The sequence below is a fragment of the Panthera uncia genome, chromosome B4 (assembly GCF_023721935.1).
Source record: "Panthera uncia isolate 11264 chromosome B4, Puncia_PCG_1.0, whole genome shotgun sequence".
NCBI classification, from domain to species: Eukaryota; Metazoa; Chordata; class Mammalia; order Carnivora; family Felidae; genus Panthera; species Panthera uncia.
Window position 1 is genome coordinate 52,525,841 of NC_064809.1, and position 23,316 is coordinate 52,549,156.

At 34.2% G+C, this 23,316-nt stretch overlaps 1 protein-coding gene across 1 annotated transcript in view; it reads right to left on the reverse strand.

Moving 5' to 3' along the window:
• Positions 1-23,316, reverse strand: part of SLCO1A2 (solute carrier organic anion transporter family member 1A2) — a 56,938-nt gene that overhangs the window by 30,096 nt on the left and 3,526 nt on the right. Inside the window, exons 3-10 of the mRNA XM_049627160.1 lie at positions 21,120-21,261; positions 16,591-16,723; positions 12,957-13,063; positions 10,991-11,137; positions 7,923-8,021; positions 7,134-7,355; positions 4,611-4,775; positions 3,212-3,407 (exon numbers count right to left, since the gene is read on the reverse strand). Of these exons, the coding sequence (XP_049483117.1) occupies positions 3,212-3,407; positions 4,611-4,775; positions 7,134-7,355; positions 7,923-8,021; positions 10,991-11,137; positions 12,957-13,063; positions 16,591-16,723; positions 21,120-21,261 (1,211 nt within the window). The remainder of the gene's footprint in view (positions 1-3,211; positions 3,408-4,610; positions 4,776-7,133; positions 7,356-7,922; positions 8,022-10,990; positions 11,138-12,956; positions 13,064-16,590; positions 16,724-21,119; positions 21,262-23,316) is intronic.

Below are 23,316 nucleotides of genomic sequence, written 5' to 3' on the forward strand. Positions count from 1 at the left end.
AACGATACAATAGACACCTACAAGACATACACAAATCCAACATATTCCATCCAATAGCAACAGAATGCACATTCTTTTAAAAAGCACACAAACATTTTCTCGGATATATCATGTGTTAGTCCACAAAACAATTTTCAAGAAATTCAAGAAAATAGAAATTATATCAAGTATTTGTTCTGACCACAATGATAGGAAACTAGAAATCAATTAAAAGAAGGAAATCTGGAAAATTCACAAATATATGGAAATTAAACAACACACTCCTAAATGACCACTGGATCATAGAAGAAATCAAAAGGGAATAAAAAAATATTCTGACACAAATAAATGGAACCATAACATACCAAAATTTCTAGGATGCAACAAAAGGAATTCTAAAAAGAAAGTTTATAGTATGAACACATAAATTAAGAAGAAAAAAAAGACCTCAAATGAACAACCTAACTTTACATATCAAGGAAATAGAAAAACACAAAGAGAGTAAAACTAGATAAATAAAATTATAAATTAAGGATGAAATATTACAACCAACACCACATAAATATGAACGATCATAAGACAAAACTATTAATTATACAACAATAAATTGGACAACTTAGAAGAAATGAGTAAATTTCTAGAACACATATCATACCAAGATCAATCATGAAGAAATAGAAAATCTGAATAGATCAATTACTGGCAAGGAGATTAAATCATAATCACAAACCTCCCAACTAAGAAAAGCCCAGCATTAGATGGTTTCACTAGTGAATTCTATCAAACATCTAAAGAATTAACACCAATTCTTCTGAAATTCTTCCAAAAATTGAAGAGGAGAAACATCCCCAAACTCATTTATGAGGCCAGAATCATATTAATACTAAAGTCAGATGCAGCCACTACAAGAAAACTATGGGACAATATCCCTGATGAATATAAAATGCAAAAAATTATCAATAAAATACTGGTAACATAAATTCAACAACACATTCTAAAGATCATATGCCATGATCAAGTGGGTTTTATTCCAGGGATACAAGAATGTTTCTACATACATAAACCAATCAATGTGATACATCACATTAACAAATTGAAGGATAAAAATCATATGATCATCTCAATAGATGCAGAGAAAGCATCTATTTTGTTGACAAAATTCAACATCCGTTCATGATAAAAACTCTTAACAAATTACATATGGAAGAAATTTAACAACATAACAAAGGCCATTTATGACAAGTCCATAGCTAACAACATACTCAATGATGGGAAGCTGGGAGCTTTCCTTTAAGATCAGGAACAACATAAGAATGTCCATCCTGTCCACTTTTATTCAAGAAATTCTAGTCAGAGCTATTAGGTGAGATAAAGAAATAAAAAGCATTCAAATCAGAAATGAAGAAGTGAAATTATCTCTATTTGTAGGTGACATGATATATATAGAAAACCCTAAGAACTCCATCAAAATATGGCAAGAACTAATAAATTAATTTAGTAAAGTTAAAGGATGGGAAATCGGTATACAAAAATCAGTTCTGTTTCTATACAGTAACAACAAACTATTAAAAGAAAAAAGAAAACAATCCAATAATTGAATGAAAAGAATAAAATACTTAAGGAATAAATTTAACCAAGGATGTGAGAATCTCTACATTGAAAACTATAAGACACTGTTAAAGACAAAATAGGCCATAAATAAATAAAAAGATATTTATTCCATGGCCATGCATTGGAAGAATTATTATTGCTAAAATGTTCATACTACCCAAAGTACTCTACAGATTTAGTGCAGTCCCTATACAGATTCCAGTGGCATTTTCATAGACATAGAAAACGATTCTAAAACTTGTATGGAATCACAAAAAAATAGCCAAAGCAATCTTGAGAAAGAGCAAAGCTAGAGATATCACACTTCCTGATTTCAAACTATTTTACAGAGTAATAGTAATAAAAACAGTTTGGTATTAACATAAAAAAGAGTCACAAAGATTAAGGAACAGAATAAAGAATGCAGAAATAAACCATGCATATGTGGTGAATTAATTTACAACAAACAAGCTAAGAATTTACTGTGGGGAAAGGATACTCACTTCATAAATGATGTTGGGAAACTAGGCAGCCATATGCAAAAGAATTAAAGCAGATCCCTAACTTATATACACAAAAATACACTCAAATGGATTAAAGACTTAAATTTAAGACCCAGAACCATAAAATTCCTAGAATAAAACATTGTGGGTGAACTCCTTGACAGTGATTTTTTGGATTGGACACCAAAAAGCACAAGTAACAAAAACAAAAATAAACAAGCGGACCTACATCACACTAAAAAGCTCTGGACAGTAAGGAAATCATGAACAATGTGAAAAGGCAGCCTATGGAATGCGAGTAAATATTTACAAATCATATATCTGATAGGGATTAATATCCAAAATATATAAAAACTAATCAAACTCAATAACAACAATAACAAAAAACACCAATATGATTTTAAAATAGGCAGAAGATTGCTTCTTGGTCTTTTGGATAAGATAAAGTGTTAAAATGGGCAGAGGAATTAAATAGAAATTTTTTGAAAGAAGACATACAAATGGCCAATAAGTAAATGAAAAGATGCTTAATATCACCAGTTATGAGAAATGGAAATGAAAGCCACAATGAGATATCACCTCACACCTGTTAGGATATGTATTTTCAAAATACAAGAGGTGATATCAGTATGCATAACCTTCCTATAAATTCAGATTACCCTCAAATATAAATCTAGAACTATTCAATGATAGAGACATAATTACACAAATGTATGAATTTACATATGAATTAAAATATCGTGTATTCGGATTCAGTTATGCTGGATTTAAGCCCATCGTGGAAACATATAAAGGTGATTAAGATTGTATAGTTAATTCTTAATTTTACCCATTTATGAGAGTATAAAATATATGAACAACATACCCTAATGCAACCTAAAACTATTGGCAGTTTCTTTGATATCCACTTTAATGTCTACTAGGATATCCAAAAACAAGCCCACACACATACATGTGCACTCATAAACTAACTAACCCTATTAGCCTGGAGGGATAGGCTTATAACTGACAGATGGAGGAAGACCATGGATTATTGCTATCAATTCCAATTAGCAAATGATCTGGTCATTGGGTAATCATTGAATAAAATATGTCATTAACTGTTCTAAAAGTATGACATTCATTAGAAAACAACATACCCTTTATAAGTGGTGGTTATGCCAGCAACTGAAGAATTATCACAGATCATGAGAAAACACAAAAAATGAAGAAGATATTCAGTTAAAGATAACCAACATGCTATGTGGGCAGCTTGTTTGACAGTAATCTTGAATTTCTTCATAATTAAACCACCAGCTATATATCCAATGCATATTGGAGGTAAGTTATAAATACCTATAAATGTAAGTAAAATGTTGTTTACAAAGTGATTTAGCAAAAGAACAAATATGGTATCTAATATGTCTTACATAAGAAACCATCTAGGTCCAACTCACAGTGAAGAAAGCTGATTGATTATTATCTCCACTTATTTACATATTACATACAGAGAGATTTTTAAATGCTCCACAATGTCAAAGTATATTAAGACTCTTATCACTGTCCTTCATTTAATTTATTGTAGTAGGTTGTAAATTTCTTATATGCAGGGATCATGATCTACATCTCTTTTCTAATGATTCAGGCAGGAGTGGCAATTCAAAGTTAACCAGTAGTTTATGATTAATATGATTTTGGCATTGTTTGTACCGACTCTAGTTGTTAAGAATTTGACTTCATTCAAGGTACCTTAGAAGGTTACTTTGCTGAGCCTGTGATTGTCAAGTGTATTTACATTTCATGTCCCTCTCCCTAAAAAAAGAAAAGAAAAGAAAAAAAAAAACAAGAAAAAGACAGCCCTTGATGGCATTCTTAATGTCAGGGTCTGTCACAGAAGCACATCACATCTACTTGGGAGAGTGTTTAAAAATCCATTCCAGAGTCCCACGCCAGATTGTCTAATTTAGTATGTCTGAGGTGGGTGCCAGGTATCCTAACTTCTAACAAGCACTCTATGTGACGTGGATCCAGGTAGTCTAAGAAATTCACTTTTCAGATCAATCAAAAGATCTCAGGAGAAACCCAAGGTAGAGGAATACCACCGAAGTTAATGTGGTCACAGGAAAATAAGAATGCCTGTGCTGCAAAGACACCACCAGAGGGCCAGGGAACTAAGGAGAGACAGAATTCATAAACGGAGTTAAAAAAGTAAAACAGACTCCTGATGAATTAGCATTGGTTTCCTTTGCATATTAATGGCTTGCCTACCTAAAAACTCTCTCTAATTGGTACATTCCCCAAGAATTCCACAAATATTTTGAACTTGCATTCTGATTGGAGAGAGAGCAGAAGAAAAAAAAGCCAGGATTTCCTGGCTTCTTTCCTTCCTTCCCTTTGTTGATTTCCCGGAAGAATGGAAGGGGGAAATGTACCAGAGACAGAAACATCTCAATGTATTTCAATTTAGGAGTCTCCTAGACACATCATCACACTGTTCACCATTTCATGGTTTAAAAAAAAAAACAAGTGGGCTACTAATACAGAGGAGAATAAACATACCAATTAGAAAGATTACATCTGAAGCTGATTTTCCATGTTGCTGTTCCAGATATTTGGGCATGAAGGTGAACATATTAACAAATGCATTGAACTGTATAATACTTATTAGTATGAAAAGCATGTAAACTGGGTTGCATAAAAGACTTTTCATGAATGGCAAAAAATCTGAAATGAAAGAATGACAGCAGTATTATACTAGCTTGGCTTTGCATTTTAAGATTTACTTTTTCTAAAACATCAACTTCCCTTCCAAATTACATTTTTCTATTTATAATGCTCATACTGTTTTTTAAATGTGTGTTTTGTTTTGTTTGTACCTCTTGAAAGCTAAAGCTATATCCTTTTGGTACCTTCTGCAAGTCAATAATGCAGTTGACTGGGTAGGGATCAGAACACAACGGTTTTGCCATCATTAAGTTACTATTGTGTCTTAGGGAAAATATTGTCTGCATTCACACCATTTCCTTTTTTTTCCTTCTCTTTTTCCTTCTCTGAATATCCTCTCTTCTCTAGAGATCATCTAGAATGAAGGATGCTTGTTCTGTTCTTTAAAGTTTAGAAGGAGGTAAACTTGATAAAGTTCACACTCAAATATTGATATTATCATTCCTCAACATTCAAAATGAAGATATATGTGGGTATTCATGGGATATAATTTGTCAAGTACCGGATATTTTTCTTCTTCCTCAGAACAACAGTTTTGGTCCTGCCAGTGGTTCATACTGGGTACACAATGAAATCACCTGGGGATCTTTTAAGATACAAACGCCCAGGTCCCACTCTCTGAGATCTTGATTCATTTGGTACAACATACTAAGGGTTATGTAAATGATATAACCCAAACTTCCCCTGTCGGTGTGGACTGACACAGCTCGAAGCCAAATTTGTGGCCCATCTCTTGCAAATATTCTGGGTTGCCCTGCCACCTTTTTGGGATCAAAGTCTCATGTATAGTTACTTTTCACTTTTCCTATCTTCATGTTTTTTTGTCTTGATTTCCTTCCTTATTGTGTATTTTTTTCTCAATAAACTGTCAAAATCCAAAGAACAAATAAATTGGGAGAGAAGGAAGAACAATTCGATGCAAAGAAAACTATTTTAGCTGTAGAATTCATATCACAAATGAATAAAGTACATGGTGGGTGAGAGATTTGTGTTCAGAGCACTTTGGAGCTTTTTAAGTTGTACGTGTTTGTTGACATCTCTGTCCTAGTAAACGAGTCTCAGTAGTTCAAATTTCCTTTCTACATCTCTCATACTAAGCTCACCTCTTTCCTAGTTTTGAAAATGGACCTTGCAGATCACAAACAATATTCTATGTTAAAATCCTCTATGAGTCCACATCAACCTTTCAAAAAGAATTGTTAATCATGATCACTGAAAATTTAAAGGTTCTGAATTGACTCCTAATGATCTAAGAAGTATTATGTTTAATACTAGCTTAAGTTAATGTGTAATCGTTAATAAAAGTTCTGTGCAAATTGGTATTATAATTTATGGGTGATAGTAGAAGTAGCAACATCAACAGTAATGACACTAATACTATTAGCAGTAATAACAGTAATGTGCCAGAATTCCTTTTACCCTCACACAACAACTCTATATTAAAAGTACTATTATTACCTCATTTTACAGATAAGTAAACTGAGTCTCTCTTCATCTTGTAAATGAACAATCTTTAAGAATTCCAAGGCCCAGGTGATAACTCATACTAATTAAATCACACCTGGGAATACTACAGAATTTTAGGCATCACTTTTTTTTCTAATTTCCCAAGTAATTCCAATATATGGCCAAGTTTGAGAATCAGTGATCTTGAACACTAAATACTTAGACTACCTTAGCTTAGTTTCCCACAGAAACACTTTCTGTAAATTATTCTTTGAGTTTTTATTGAAGATTATCCAAAAAAAAAAAAAACTGTTCTATGAAATATGCACTTGCACTTGCTGGAAAAGAACTACTATGTGGTTCAGTATTACTGTATCATACATCATATGAGAATGTTTTTCTTTAATTGCAATGTGTTACTTGAGAACAGTTTCTCTTTAAGAACTATTATTCCTCTCTGTATCAAATATAGAGAATTATATGACCTTTCATGTATTCTTTTTATGCCTTAACTTCCAGGAAGCTCAAGTTAAGCTAACAGTTTTTGTTTCAGAAGTATACACTTTGAAATAGTGTATATTTTTTCCTCCTTTTGTTCTGTTTGAATTTTTTTTAATTAGACTTATGTTCTGTATAAAATAGATTTTTTTAAAGGCAAATGGGGATTTATTTATTTATTTAGTGCCTGAATTGATATAAAATTTTATATAAATGCTGACCACAGATAATTTGTCTTGAAATTATATCACTTATTTCCATATAGTAGCACAGGAAGACTCAGACTAGTTAGACATTATTGACTACTATTAATGACAAATTGTCTTAACGCAGTCTGGCATGTTATAGTGTTAGACTGAAATATAGACACATCTGTATAAAATAAAAAATAAATTATATAGTATTTATATTTGCCTTTAGTGATTCCATCCTTTTTCTTCTTGACCTCTTCTCTTTGTTTCTCTTCTTTGTCACTTTTAATGATGTCTGCATTACTCTTTAGTCCTTCCTTTGGAAGCCATTTGGGCAAAAAGAAGAACGGAATGGCAGTGAGCACATTCACTCCTGCACAAATCAAAAAGCCAAACCACCATGCACCAACCCAACGAGTATCAGTGGGAGTTATGGTCAGATCATCTGTAAAGAAATATACACATTTTTGTTAGCTTGTCACTATTTCCTTCATGAACTGTAGAAAATTCTTAATATTACAGTTCTCAGGTTTTATTCAAGTTCAGAATTTGTATGCAACTTAGACATTCATAACATTTGTCTGACAATATGTGGTATTACAGTATTGTCTAGCAATAAATTATTTTGCTTATCTGGCCTATCCTATAAGGAACTTATTAGTAGATACTTATTAAATAACTACAAGCTCTATTTAATTATAAACAAATGATTATTTGATTAAAAGAAATTCAGACCTATATCTTTAAATCTCTTGAAAATAAGAAACATGATTGTGGTGCCATAGAAAGAGCACAGGATTTTGAGTCTGAAGGTCAGCATTTTAACTTATTTTCCTGATCACTGGTTTGAAATATTTCAAAAATTCTTTAAACTCTTTCACTCCAATTTGTGAACCTGAAAAGTGGAATCAATTTACCTAACCAAGGGTCAAATAAGGCAACAACTAACTGTGATAACAACTGACGTTACTTTCTGTTACTATTGATACTATAAATAATCGTATTGAATTACCTGTGTTCACAGATCCAGTGTCAACATAAACATTGGCACAGAATGATGCTAATGAAAGTCCAAACAAAGGACCAATGATAGCTCCTGTTTCTACAAACCCTAAAAATAAATGAAAATATAAAGTTATAATATAGTTATATACCCCCATAAAGAGTCCTAATTCCATAAGTCTAGAGCCTGACTTGTTTTTGCCTCAGATATGTTTGCCTTAAACTTTCAGTTTGTAAGAAAATGAAGCTTAGTGTACATATAAGTAACAAGTTTGTTCTGTAAATGTGGAAAAAAAGAGCCTCAAAATGTAAAACTGCATTCTCTAGGCCTCTAAATTCTCTTTCATGATGAATTGCAGGTAAAAATCTGCTGTGGCAGCATAGGCTGGGATCGTGCTGTTGACAAAGCCACAATACAGAGCAAGATTCTTTTACTGCTTTCTATAGGCACATTTTTGGAGGAATTCTAAAGTAACACCCTGTAAATTTCTTGTGGCATATTCCTCAGGAAAGCTTTACTCTCACATCTCCAACTTGAAGCCTCCTCTGGCTGTGTCCTCACTGTCACTGATCCTTCTCTTCACTTTCATCATGATCTCCTTTCTTACTCTCCACATTATCTTCCATACTCATCAGTCCCCTCTTTCCTCACGACTGCTTACTCATCTGGAATTTCATCATCAATTAGTTCTTAGCATATCTACAATTCAGAATCAAGGCTGAGCTCTCGCAGCTCCTGAAAACCAAGACATGACCTTCTTCAACTTTGTTCCTCCTTACTTCAAAATATGTCTCCACCAGTGTCTCTGCCTTTACACCGTTCCATAGGCTAGCCCACCCAGTATACACACCACATTTCTTGACATCATCCCCTTCTATCTTCTCAGAGATCTTGCTCAATTAAACATGTCTTTATTTGTGTTTGTTCAATCTCTCCTACCCTCTGGTTATACTATCTCACATCTACCCTGCTTTCTTTCCTTTCACTACACTCTACACTTATGGCCTCACCACTCACTGAATCTACCCAAATTCTTCCACATTCTTCTCAAAGCACTTGCAGGCAAGACCAGTGTTATTTTTGTCACTAATTCAGTGTCTTTTTCTGGTCTCCATCCTCCTAGCCTTCATGTTATTTGACATTGCTTGCTAGCTCCTCTTTTGACATTTCCTCCTAATACTTTCATAAAACTATGCCTTTATTGTTTTACTTTCTCCCCATGTGACCACTCCTTTGCTTTTTCTTCTTTATTTTTTTTATTAAAAATTTTTAATTTTTATTTATATGAGAGAGAGAGAGAGAGAGAGAGAGAGGCAGAGTGTGAGCAGGAGAGGGTCAGAGAGAGAGGGAGACACAGAATCCAGAGGAGGCTCCAGGCTCTGAGCTGTCAGCAAAGAGCCTGATGCGGAGCTTGAACTCATGGACCCTGAGATCATTACCTAAGCTGAAGTCGGACAGTAGCCAACTGAACCACCCAAGTGCCCCTGCTTTTTCTTCTTTATACTCTACTCACTAACTAAAAGTTTTCTCTAGTATTTTAATGTAGGATTTCTCACTATATATATGGCTTCCTTTGGAAAACTCATTTCTCCCTCTTAATTTATTTTCTCTATATATGATTCTCAAAATTCATTTCTAGATTTTATGTTCTCTTCTAAACTTCAGAGCCATACATGGAAGTATTTTCCTCAATTGTATAGCTAACTGATTTATAGTTATTTAATTACATGCACACACACATTTATTTATTTAATTTTTAAGTCTATTTAAAAAAATTAACTACACAGAGATATTTATCAAATTCGATTGATTTATAATTATGTAGCGATTTATATACTAAACCTCATATGGACTGTCTTATTGACCTTAGAACATATAGATATTATCACAGTTATTTCTATATAATATACATCCTAGTATTTATTGAATAAAGAAATACATATAAAAAGGTATTCATTAATTTATTACAGGAAAGCATTTGTATTCTTTCAAGATAAGTATGTGAAGGGATTTGAAAGTACCAAAAAGAAAAACATTGAAAAAAGTTATTGCAAAATCAGTGCATCATCAAAAAGTGCCAAAGGTTCGTTGGGGTAAAGGATCTGTAAATATTTTGATCTTTTCCAATTATGTGTAGCTCTGTTCCTGTCTTCTTTGACCTTCTTTGACATTGCCAGTTCTTAAAATATATGTCTACAGTAATGGCAAAATTGTTCCTGTACTAAAAGTTATGCTTTTATGCTAACAACAGATGGAATAACTAAAAAATATAAATAAGTTATTCATAATAAATGAAGACTATTTAGGAGATTGGAAGACAACCTAAGAGGGTAGATCTTAAATTGATTATTGTCGGAGATGACACTGATCAATTTTAGAAAAGAAAATTTTCAGAAACACAACCAAGAATATGAACCAGAGATTTGTGAAGAATCTGAAAAATCTGACTAGCATGGAGAGACTGTGATGAAGAGAAACTATACAAAAAACTAAATAAACTAAATAGAGTACAGAGCTGTAATAAGTGGAGAGATCAGAGATAGTAAATAAAAAGCCAGTATGTTATATAAACTGGTAGAGAAGACATAATCAAAACAATGTTTGAGAAAATTGTACTGCAAAAACATTGATAAGAAATTGATATTAAAAATCCTAGCAATAAAATGACCAATGGAGATGTTATAATAATCTACAGATGGAGTAATGAAGACCTGAACAAAAAATAGAGGTAATGAAAATTGTAAGAAAGGTTTTGAATAATAAGGGACATTTTAAAGAAAATATTGGTAAATCACTTAATATATTTGATGTAGAATGGTGCCAAAGAAATGGACAAATCAAAGAGAACTCCTGGGGCACTAGATTAGTAGTATTTTCAATAGAAAGAAGCAGAATTAGCAAAGTGGCTTATTTGGAGTTAGCATGTAATTGCTCCATTCAGCAAACTTTCATTGATGGCCAGCTGTGCCGAGGTACTTTGCTCGTCATTCTGGAAATCACTGACTCCAAATAACTGATATCCACCCTTAAGAAACTAACTTTCCTGAAAGGAGGCTAAGGCAGATTTTCAAACTCACCAATATATAAAGGAGAGTTTTCAGATTTGGCAAAATCTTCTATGTAGGAAATACCCAAAGGCATGATGGGAGTTTCACCAATTCCACGTATAATATTGCCTACTAGTACATACATCCACATTAATGATTTAACTTCTTTCACACACTCTGTATTAAAAGAAAAAAGATACATTGTATTCATGGTTTGGTAGTAAAGTATTAGTAATACTTAATTCTAAATTTTTGTTAAACATTTCACAGTTCTTATGTGACATGGCATCTTCTCAATTACTTGTATTACTATGTCAGCAGTGAATCATTGGGCCATTCCAGTTGCATTTTCTGAAAGTGTACTTAGGTATGGCAAATATAAATGGTATGTTGGAGCCAGTTACTACTAGGTTGGGAGAGATGAGTAGTATACACATCTCTCTTCAGTTTAGTATTTAGTGACAACATATTGGCAGTTTGATGGCAGTATTTGATGGAAATTGACAAACACTAAAAACCAGAACTATTTTTCCCTCCAAAGAAACAGTTTGCCACTAGCTACTAGACCCAGTTAGCTACTATGAGAGCTGTCCGATTTCTACACTAACTTTGGGAAGAGAAAATAAACCTACAAATATCTCTCCCTAGAACTGATACTATATGATTTAAATAATAATCTCACTGAAGTTTTAATTCTCTACAGCTCTAACCACTTCACAAAAACTAAAAATATTTAACTGGTAGTAATCACATTTTCTCTATAGAACCTACTGTTTACTGTAACCGCCAAATAATCTTTTAACAAAGAAATCCACCCCAATCCTTGGAGCAGCACTGCTTAGTAGAATAATAAATATTAGGCCAAAGGTTATTGAAAGGGATGAAGATAAGCACATGTCTGAAAACAGCCAATTCTTTTCTAAGCCAAAATAGCTACCAAGCCAGGAGGACACTCTGTAGGGTCATGTTCAGGAACGTGAATGACAACTTATTTTCATCTTCTATAATCTGGCTGGGTACCCAAAGATGTGAGGGTCCTGAGCACAGCTGGGCCTGGAAATATCTATCTAGATATCTATCTATATGTCTATCTCTCAGTCATTCCTATCCAGAAAATCATAATGTCAATTTCTGGGTATTCATAATTTTTTTCTGTGGTGAGAATAGCAAGTTGTATCTAGAGGTCATAGTCAAACTCTAGGCCTACCACAGGGCAAAATATAAAATATCTGGTGATCAAAGAATTTTTATTTATCCACTACAATGCATATTTAAAGAAAAAAATAGAAAATAGGACCTAGTCAGTCTTTGGCAAAAGAAGAGTATATAGGCCACTCTTGATGTCACTGTTTTGGTTTTGTTTGTCTCTTAGCATATGAAGGAGCAGAAGCTGGCATGTTGGTGCCTGGGATTGCAGGAAGCCAGAAGAAGCACCACTATTGTGTCAGACTGTAAAGTAGTATCTCTGGTAGGGAGGAAGAAGTAGGGCAGAAAGACAAGTTCCTAGTTCAGCAGAAAGAGAATAGAGTAAATCAGAGTTAGAGCATACTTGCTTCCTTTCTCTGCTATAGAAGATCAGTGATATAACACAAATCTTTTTGTTTCTATCTCTATTATTCATTTACAAATCATCAGCATAAATCCATCTTTCTAACGTGTTTTCCTCTGTGGAATTAACTCTAAGTGGTCCTCGAACAGATGTCTTTGGCTTATTTTTAAATAACCATTTCAAAGAATAGATAAGGCATTGTTATTAAATATATTCAAATATAAGAGGAATAACATTTTATAATGTTATTGGATGGATATAAACCAATGGATATAAGCCATTCCTAATCCCCTCCACGATCTCCTCCAAAATCCCTGAAAAAAATAAAATATGTTTTGTTCATTTACTTGCTTACTTAACGAAACTTAATAACATTCAAAGCCCCCCAGCAGAAAGTGTCCAGTTACAAATTCACTGAACAGAAAGCAATACAATGAAGTGGACAACCTGATGGATCTTCTGTTGGTCTGATAATCTGGGTTCCATTTTCCATACACAAGAAACTGTTTGAGGACAAATTGCCTGAAACTGAAACTGTAGATTCATATTCATATCTGTATGAACACAGGGAAAACATGTTGATGTTAAGGAGCCAACGATGACAATGTGAGCATTGTGCAGATTAACTCCTGCTTCACTTAAGACACAACATCCAAATCCAGAAAAGAAAGTATCTTTTTGTCTTTGCCACCTAATCATCATAAATTAATATTATTGAAAAGAACTTGCCACTCACTCTCAATGTACAATCCCTTGATAGCTAGTTTGCAATTATCTGTATGTGGATGATCTACCTTCCAAATCATCTGACATCGACCTTTGCTGGTTTTTAGGTGATCATTTCCTGGAACTAATTACTGTGTGATAAGAAACAAGAACCAAGAAAAATAATAGACTCAACAAAGCATAATTAAGAAGATAAAGGCTTCGGGGAGAGAAAAAACAGCACAATAAAGCAGTTCTCTAACTTTGGATTCTCTAAGGTTTCCTAATAAGAAATATACTCTCACTTTCTGAGAATCCAAACAATAATTCCTTCACCTGTTCATTAACCCTCTAAAAGAAACAAAGCATTTACCCATCATGAGAAACCATAGAAGAATCTTAAACACTGTGACAGCACAATTTAATGACTTTTTCTCTTCTCATGAAAACAAAAGTGTTAATAAACTGTGACCATTTATCTTAGGCATATTACCAGAAGATCCACATGCCCTTTCTCAGAAAGTAAATTATATGCTGCAACAATGGAGGAAATATGTCCAGCTAAGTCTCTCTTTGTTAGAAATTACACTGGATTGGTTTCTATATTTCTATTAGATAAGAGAAAGCCAAAAGAAAACTTGCCTTTCTGAGTTTCAAATGAGCTCAAGAGTGTTATACTTGGATGTCACCAAGAGTCCTAATATGTTACAGAACATAATAAAAATGGTTAAAATACCTTCCCCTTAGAAACACTGCCCAGTCATACCCATAGAGTTTGGCTGTGAACTGTGGACTAAGGCTTCTGTTTCCACACCCATGGTACCATGAGACATGGAAGCTTCAGACAAAATAAATAATACCTTTGGCAGAGTATAGAAAGAAATGACAAAATTGCTGAATATTACTCAACATTGTCTTGAACAGGATAGGATATGATAGGAAATAAAAGAACAGTAGATATTCTTTGTCTTGATGCCTCTGATCCCTTCAGAAATATCTGAGAGCTAAAATATCTTTTTCATTTAGATTATTGAGTTAAAACCCAATAACACATCACATGTCCGTTCATTCCCAAAACATCAGCAAAATGGCAGTAACTGGATTTTAAAATAGAAAAGGAAAAGACATAATGCCATGAGGATAAAGAAAAGGGAACATCTGACAAGAAGAGAGAGTTTAATAGGATTTTGAAAATGGAAAAGTAGATAAATGAATGATCACTGAATTAGTAGATATGAGAAACATAAAACTGAGTAATTGCCTGTACGAGAGCAACTGAACACATGCCACACATCCCTGGAAAGCTTCAGTCAAGAGAGAAGATACTTCTAAAGGTGAGAGGATGCATGGTCCAAAAAGGGGATTGCTTTCAAGTATGTATAAGGAGCAGTTAAGCCTTTTTAGACATCCTCTGTCATTTCAACTGAATATGGCTTTTGACTCTAGAGTCTGAATAAACACACTGAGGATAGGGAGGATATACTAAAAACTGGGGATATTAGGTTTAAAAAATCCATATACTGAAAAAGTGAGATTTCCACTCCCATGTGCTGGTAACCAAGCTTCTACCTCCCGGAAAACAGATTGGAGAATCCCTGCCTAAGATAGTTTATGGGCAGTTATGAGTCGCTTAATACACAGCCAGGCCATGTAAAATCACCCTGCAAAGAAATTTTCCATTAATTAAGTCTTACACACATACACAGAAGTTCCAGGTAGCTTGTGTTATTCCTCTCTCTTAAATATGTATAGATAACCAAGAACCACCAGATATATGAGGAAAGCCTATAATAGTAAAGACAGAGACAAATAAAAATTATACACTCAGAGAAGACAGAGACAAAGAAGATAGATGAACAAATTTAGTTGGAAAAAGACATCATATTCTTGAAAGAAGAACAAAATATTCCTTCAAAAGATACAAAGAACAAAAGAGTCCTTGGGAATTAAAAATGGGATAGCAAAAGTTAGAAATTAATTCAGCGCTTTAGAAGATAAAGTTAAAGAAATCTCCCAAAAAGTAACAAAAAGACAAGAAGATATAAAATTGGAGAAAATGATGAGAAATATATAACAGGATATGCAGAATTCAAGCAGTAGAAGTTCTAGAAAGAGAAAATGGGGAGGGGACATATTATCAAAGAAACAATACAAATTCTCCAAATGCCCAGATTGAATACACCTAGCATGATGGAGGAAAAGGATTCATACTAAGACAATTATCATGAATCCAGACTCTGTAGCTTAAAAGAAAATCCCAATAGCTCCCAGAGAAAAGGAACTGGTCATGGGGATTAGAGTGGCACAAGATTCTCAACAGTACTACTGTAAACTAGAAAACATTGGAACAATGTCTTCAAAATCCATAGGAAAACATTTCCAACCTAGAATTTTATATCAGCCAGAATATTAATCAGGTGTGAGAGTAGAATTCCAAATGTTCAAGGTCTTAAAATTTTTATGTCTCTTACACATTTTCTCAGGAACCTATTAGATTATGTTTTCCAAAAAAAAGGAGTAAAAAAGTAGAAGATATGATATCCAGGATCTAAGTTAACTGAATACAGGAAAGAAGCAAAGCAAATTCCCAAGGATAATGGTGAGGAAAAATTTCAAGGAAGGAGCCATGCACCAAGCCTAAGGAGATTCCAGTTCAGACTGAAAATGGAGAATTGGTGACATAGAGGTATCTCTAAGGCAAAAATGAAAACTTGTGATATGTATGAGTATTTTGAGATGTTGCCCTGCCAGTGGAGAGTTTGCTGATGATTAGTGAGAGATAAAAAGAAAATGAATCAAATAAAAAAGGAGCAATTATGAAGTCCAATAAAAATGAAAAATATTAAAAGAAAATAATAGCATGGTTCAGTGGTGAAAGATACTTACATAATCGTCCACATGGAAATAGTGAATATAATTTTATAGTAAGATATCAAAATATATGACATAACATGAAAGTATTAAAAACTAAAAGGTTAAATATTTACTTAGAACTATGGAGGCAAATTGAAGAAGAAAGAACTAAAAGAATTGCAAGTAACTTCTCTTCAAAACTAGTAATATGGACAATGGTGAAGGGGCAGGGGACAACTCTTTGTGCAATATGATAATTTTGCCTGGTCCTAAAAATCATTTCATCAGACTTCACTCCATAAAATCCCAAATCTCTATTTCATATATGGAAAAATATGACTATATAAATGAAGTGAGGCAGCCAAGAGCACAGTGGACCAGTGGAATGGAATCTGCATCTTCCAGTTCCCATTGCAGTGTTCTGTGCTTTTAGGAAACTTTACTCCTAGAAAGGAAATTTCAAGTTTCATTCCATACAGTCCAAAGTTGAATCTATGAAATAATCAGAAACTTGAGTACTTACCGCTCCATGAGGAAATGAGGTAGAGATTGTAAGAAACACCCTAGACCCATAACCACACATCCAACACCAATCAGTATAGGTCTATGTATTTTGGTTCCAAAATAACTCACAAAGATAATCAACAAAAGATTTCCTAGGAGAAAATTGATATTGAAATGAATATTTCAATTAAGCATGAACAATATCTTATCTTCATTCAATCATTTACTATCTAGCATTTCTTTTATAAAACCTATTCCAAATACTAGAACTGGTACTAGGGATGCATGAAACAATAAATGAATAAGACACAATTCTTGCCTTGAAGAAGGACTCTGTTTTACAATGTCAACAAATACACAAACAGGTATCTGTGGAACCCCAACGGTTAAAGAGAACAGCAGAAGAGAAGTGAGTAGAAGGGATTGAAGGATAGTTCTGAGAGATGTTAAAGACTTTGTGTGTTATTATCTAGTCTTAGATGTGTCACCTCTGGTCTTTCCCTCCATTCCTGCTCCAGAGAATATTATAATGTTTTCCTATGTCGGAAAAGAGAAGCAAAAGTCAAATTCAGATATATATATATATATATATATATATATATATATATATGTTTTATAACTCATTGTTTAGATATAACTTTGTATTGGTCAATATAATCAAGCCAGAGATCTATGTTTGTTTTTCTCTCCTTAGAAGTAAAAAAGAGTAGATACCCACTTCTCCACTGAGTTTTAGAAATAACACTTGCTTTGAGGAGTAAATAATTCAGTGAAAAATTTATCCACATGTCTTAGAATGAATTTTAAGGATAAAGAAACTAATTGGGGAGGCCTCATTATGATGAACAGGTCCTTGATAAGTATGGTGTAAAGGGTCAAAAGAACCAAACACATGAGGAAGTTCTCATATCATACATCTTAAATTCAGTAATCAATATTTTCCCTGATCTTATTATGCATAAGGAAAACCTCTATGATGAGCTCAAGAATTATAAAAGTTTTAAAAACTTTCCCTCAATTTGTTAATACTTTTCTATGTAGTAATGTATATTTTGAAAACTTTTCTTTCCATATCTGTTTCTCTCTAGTCTGCCTTGTAAGTAGAAGAGATGTCAGTGCCTACATTATTTTATATGGACAGTGCCTCACCAAGTACAACCACCTTGTCCTACCTAAGTCTCTAAAATTCCTATCATCAAAGCCATCCATGTTGACAGTATCATCTCTAGAAAGCCACAGTTTGAAATCCATATCCATTTTTGAAAGGAGAAGAAAGGAAGAGACTTCACTCCACATAAGGGTAAGCTGATATTTCAAATTGCATTTCTCTGTCAATAAAATAATTACCATGAGAGGGAATAGGAAAGGACAGACAAGATTTTGTCAAGGGTATGGAGAACGCTATCTATAAACATTACTGAGGAAAGGTAAGCAAAGTAATACATTTATTGGCATCTGTAAATTACCTCTCCTTTTCTCTTCAGCGATTATTTCAGATCTGCATCATTGCTCTCAAGCCACCTATCACCACTCACTTTCCATAGTTAATACTTTCTACTTTGTCAAGAAATTTGGGGCAGTCCAGTTCCCAGGTTATGGCCTTACCACTTTCCTTCTGTTTCAGAGGTTGTGGTGCCCCTCCTACCATCCACAGACTAACACACAACCTGGGCACTTCCATTCCCTCCAACAAGTTACTCCACTCATTATAATCTCTCTTGTATATGTTAAGTGTCTCCCTCTCTGATGCATTTTAATTACAGATGTTCTCTAGTTTCTCTCCAAATTGATGCAGATTCTACTTCTTTCCCTCTTGTTCTTTCCCAAAGTCACTGCTCTCTCTCTTCCTCCTAGCTTGTATATCCACTATTCAGCTAAACATGCCCTGGCAAAGATCATCAATTATCTCATCAAACCCAGGGAATATTTTTCTATCCTTATCTAATGGGATATCTTTTAATGCTTTTGAGACCGTTGAGAAATGTTTATTTTGGGAACTTGTACTCCCTTGGTATCTATACGTTCTCTCCTGTTTCCCCTCTTAATTCTCTATTTCTTCTCTTAACACTTTCGTGGGTTACTTTCTTCCACCTGTTCATGAAATATTGGTGTACCTCAAGGATGCACTCTGCCCATGGTATTTGTCACCATATACCCTCTTCTTAAATAGCCTCATCTGTTCTCTAGTTTTAACAACTACCTGTTTACTCACTAATCAGTTCCTCCAGCTCAGACAGTTCCTCCAATGCTTCCAACTCCTATAACTGCAACATGGACATCACTACTCAAAATCTCACTGCTACTACCACAATTTTCCTAAACAGAACTCACCATCATTCCCATAGCCACTACCACAATCTTGTCCCCCTTCCCCATTATACACTCTACTACCCAAGCTGTAAATCTGGGGATGCCTACTTTTCTCATCCACCACATCCAATCTGTCACTAAGTTCTCAGGAATTTAACTCCTAAATATTTCTTAGGTCACTCTCTTCTTTCTATTCCTACCAGTATGATCCGTGACTCAGATCCAGATAGCTCTCTCTTGTGCTTTTGCCATGCTAGAATCCTCTCTGGCTGGCTGGCCACCTTCAAATCTATCTCCAACACAGCCACAAGCATGGCCCTGCTAGAAAGCAAATTTGACCTTTGTTTTAATTTTTTTTAATATTTTATTTATATTAGAGAGAGAAAGCTCGAGTAGGAGTGGAGGAGGGAGGGGGGTGGAGAGGACAGAAGATCTGAAGCAAGTTCTGTGCTGATAGCAGCAAGTCCAATGTGGGGCTCAAACTCACAAACTGCAAGATCATGAATTGAGCCCAAATCAGAGGCTCAACTAGGTGAGCCATCCAGGCACCCCATCTGACCTTTGTTTTAAATAGGCCCGCCTAACCTGCCATATATAAACAAACACCCATGGAGTCCATGGATAGAAATCAGGGGTTCTATGATCTTGAGTGAGAAAAAAAAATGCGTCTTTATTTTCACTAACTTATAATTAAAGTTATATTAGCATTTTCTTTGATAGTGAGAGTAGACGCAAACTATGGTAGCCTTAACAGTACCTACGATTTTGTCACAGATTGTCACCAATAAAAGTTATAGATATTGGCATATGACATTACATTGTTGTAAATACCTCAAAATATTGACACTACTCATTACTTCAAAATTAGGGTAGATATTGTATTTAGTGTGTTGGCAAGCACAAATATTATTATATGGCAGGTTGTTTTAATATTTTGGTAACTTTATTCAAATAAAACTGGGTTTCTTTTTACCTTTTTTTCCCTTTTTACTGTTATAGTTTTTATTTCATGCAAGTGCCGTAATTAGCACAGAAGACCAACCATATTCCATTTCTCACCCCTGCCCATTTCTCCAGACTCATATCTTAATAATTCCCACATAAGCTTTGTGAGTCAACAATATTGGGCTGAATGTTACTCCCCACACAAATTACTACTCTGACTCACCCTTATGCTTCTTTTTCTATTGGAATTCCCTTCACGCTCATCTAACCCTGTTTCTTCACCTAGACAACTTTTTACTCATCTGTCAAGATCTTCCCTCAGTAAGGCTATGTCCCTGCTGTATGTTTCTATAGGACCTTGCATCTATCTATGTCACCAAATGTACTGCATTCAATTAAAATTATTATTGTGTCTCTATGCCCTCCATTTGACTGTGAGCACAGTCTAGGCAGGGCTATATAAAGAGTTGTATCTATCTCCATCACCAGGATCCAGCACACAGGTGGTGCCGAGTTTAGTTTCAGGGAGTTAAGTGCTAGAATATACAATCAAGCATCACCTGTTTCAGTTTTGCCTCCCCTCAATCCTGATTTTTCTTCCGGATATTAAGTATATTGAAAGCAAAATTCACCTTGGAGGAAATAGAAGTCACTCTAAAACTGTAAAAGAATGGCATTCGTATTTCTATGTAGCTTTGTTTACAAGAGAAATCTTTCTCTTCCTCAGTCCTCCCCTATGTTCACATCTTCCCAGTCCTCCACAAAATTCAGAGAGTAAGAACAGACTTTATCCCTTCCTAGAGTCTGTTTCTGAAATAAATTCAGGGAGATGCGAAAAACAGTTTCTTCTTCCTTCTGCACTCAGAAGAATTGTTAACCTCCCAGAAACAGCAGGAAAATAAAAATATTCATGTTTCCTTTGGAAAACAGATTCTTTTGTTTTCCATGACATATGTCTTCTAAATAGGAAGATAGAGCTTTTAGGAATTCTCAAATGATAGATTAAATTTAAAAAATTTAAATACTCTGCTACTTATCCTAGCTAGCTAAAAAACTATTAGAATAAAAAGTCCAGTGGTGGGATATGTGGCAATACTTAGGTGTTATTTGGGAGATAATATTTAAATGAATTGTCTCTAAGCATAATCCAAAGTTAGCAAGGCTATTCATCCATTTTGGAAAACATATTATTCAGTCAAATTAGATGGCCTAAAATTGCAAATGAGGAGAATAAAATTCAGGCTAGCTTTATAGATAAAATATAAAAAGGAGTAATACAAAAATAATTCATACCAATCTCAAAGCTCCCGTTAATAAATCCAACTAGAGATGTAGGAATGTTGAATTGTCTCTCTATTTGTGTGAGCATGGAATTCATATAAGATCCAGATAGTGTTTTGGATACAAATGCACATGTTATTGCCAACAGAAACATCTAGGGAGAAAAGAATATAAGAAAACATAGAAAAATTATTTTTAAATTGTATATTTTCCATTTGTTGACAAAATTTCTTCTAACACAAGACTGATCATCTCCAACATAAGTAACCCTTAAATTTGCAAGAAACTTTTAATGCAGTCTTTTCATCTGGTCTTTCATGCCATGTTGTCTCTGAAAACTCAGAGTAGGACTGATTAGTAATATTGAATTTTGTGGGTATTTGTAGCCTCATTATTTTATAGGTACCTCTTTTACATATGCAGAAACAGTCATTATAAATAAGAGATAGCTTTTAAATAGATCTTCAACACTACACTGCCATCTGTAGTACAAGAAATACATATATGATAAAAAAGGAACACAGCATTACACAAAGACATTATTTCTGTAGCAAATTTGTTCAAGGTGTCTCCAAAGTAATATGCAAATTATGCAACATTAGATTGCTGCTCACTACCAGTTTATTTATTTAAAACAATATTATATATATTATAATAAAATATATTATAAAGTAATTATAAACCGTTATAAAAATGTTTCTAAATGGAACAGGTATTTGCTATAAGAAACAAGTATGAATGCAATAAATTTCTATTTATTGAATCACATTTCCTACTTACTGATACAGTTTTAGAGGACAGTCAGGTTGATGTGATCCATAACAAAAACCAAGGGCAACTTAACAAACAGAACCATTGTGATCACCAAAAACTAGTATGGTTTTACTGAAAATGTGGAAAAGTCACAATTTTGACAGATTTATTAAATTAGGAAGAAGCAGACTTAGATTTTAGTAGAAGATTTGGCAAAGGAGTATTGTATACTGAGTGATAGCATAGTTAAGTAAATACACAATAGAGATAAATAGATTTAGGTCATCCTGAATGGTGGTTTTCCAACCCTAGGCCAAAGGACTTTTTCCTTGGTCTTACTTAAAGATGTTTCGTGATGAAACTTCCATCCTGGAGACCATTCAATCTACTCTCTAGCCAGCAGACTCAAATCTGTAAAATCCTCACCCCTTCATCTTCCAAATTCTCAATCTTAAACCAACCCCACAATTTATATTGCACCTTGTACATTCCCTTCACAGTTATTCACAATCTTTTCTATTTCTCAGTCTTCGAACCAGTCATGTGGTCTTCATGACCAGCAAATGATCTCAGCAACATCACCATCAAACTTTCCCCCATCACTGCCTCTCTAATTCCCTTCCTACCTTAGAAGGATAGGTGTCCCTTCTCCAGTACAATAAAATCCCTCTACCCATGCTTTTGAATCCATTCTTCCCATTTGAGATCTTGATTCATCAACTACTACTCTCTCCTCTATTTTCAACCTCACACTCTTTACCACCTCTCTACTAATTTATAAATGTATTTAAAATACTTCTGTCTTCATATATATATATATATGTGTGTGTGTGTGTGTGTGTGTGTGTGTGTGTATGTGTGTGATATACGTGTATATATATATATATATATATATGGTATTTTTCCCTACCCCCTGATGGTTGCAATTCCAGCTACCAACAGGATGTTTGGAAGAACAGTCTAAGTTTATTGCCTAGACTGTTTAACTTTCCATTCACCCTTTACCTTCCTACTGTTTAGCCTCTCCTGAAGCTACTCCATTAAAGGTCAAAAACAACTTCCTGAGTTCCAAATTCAATAGATACATCTCAGTTCTCAGCTTTTCTGATGTCTCTGAGTCATTTGACTCCATTAATCTCTCTTTTCTTCCTGAGGTTCCCACCCTCCACCCCTTCCCCCCACACATACACCTATATGTCCACTTACCTGCTAGCATCTTTCTATTCAGTCTTCTCTTTGGCCAGCTCATTCAGGATTTGTCTTGCACCCTCTACTCTGTGCTATCTGTGCTCTCCTTAGGAAATCTTATTTATCCCCATAGCTTTCCCTATCACCCAAATGCTGAAATCCCTCAAATGTACAAACAGTTTAGATGAGACAATTGTCAGCATTCCTTAGTTGCCTGTAGTCTTGTCCACACCTAAACTCCCTCCACCTGCCACCATAACTGGCATGT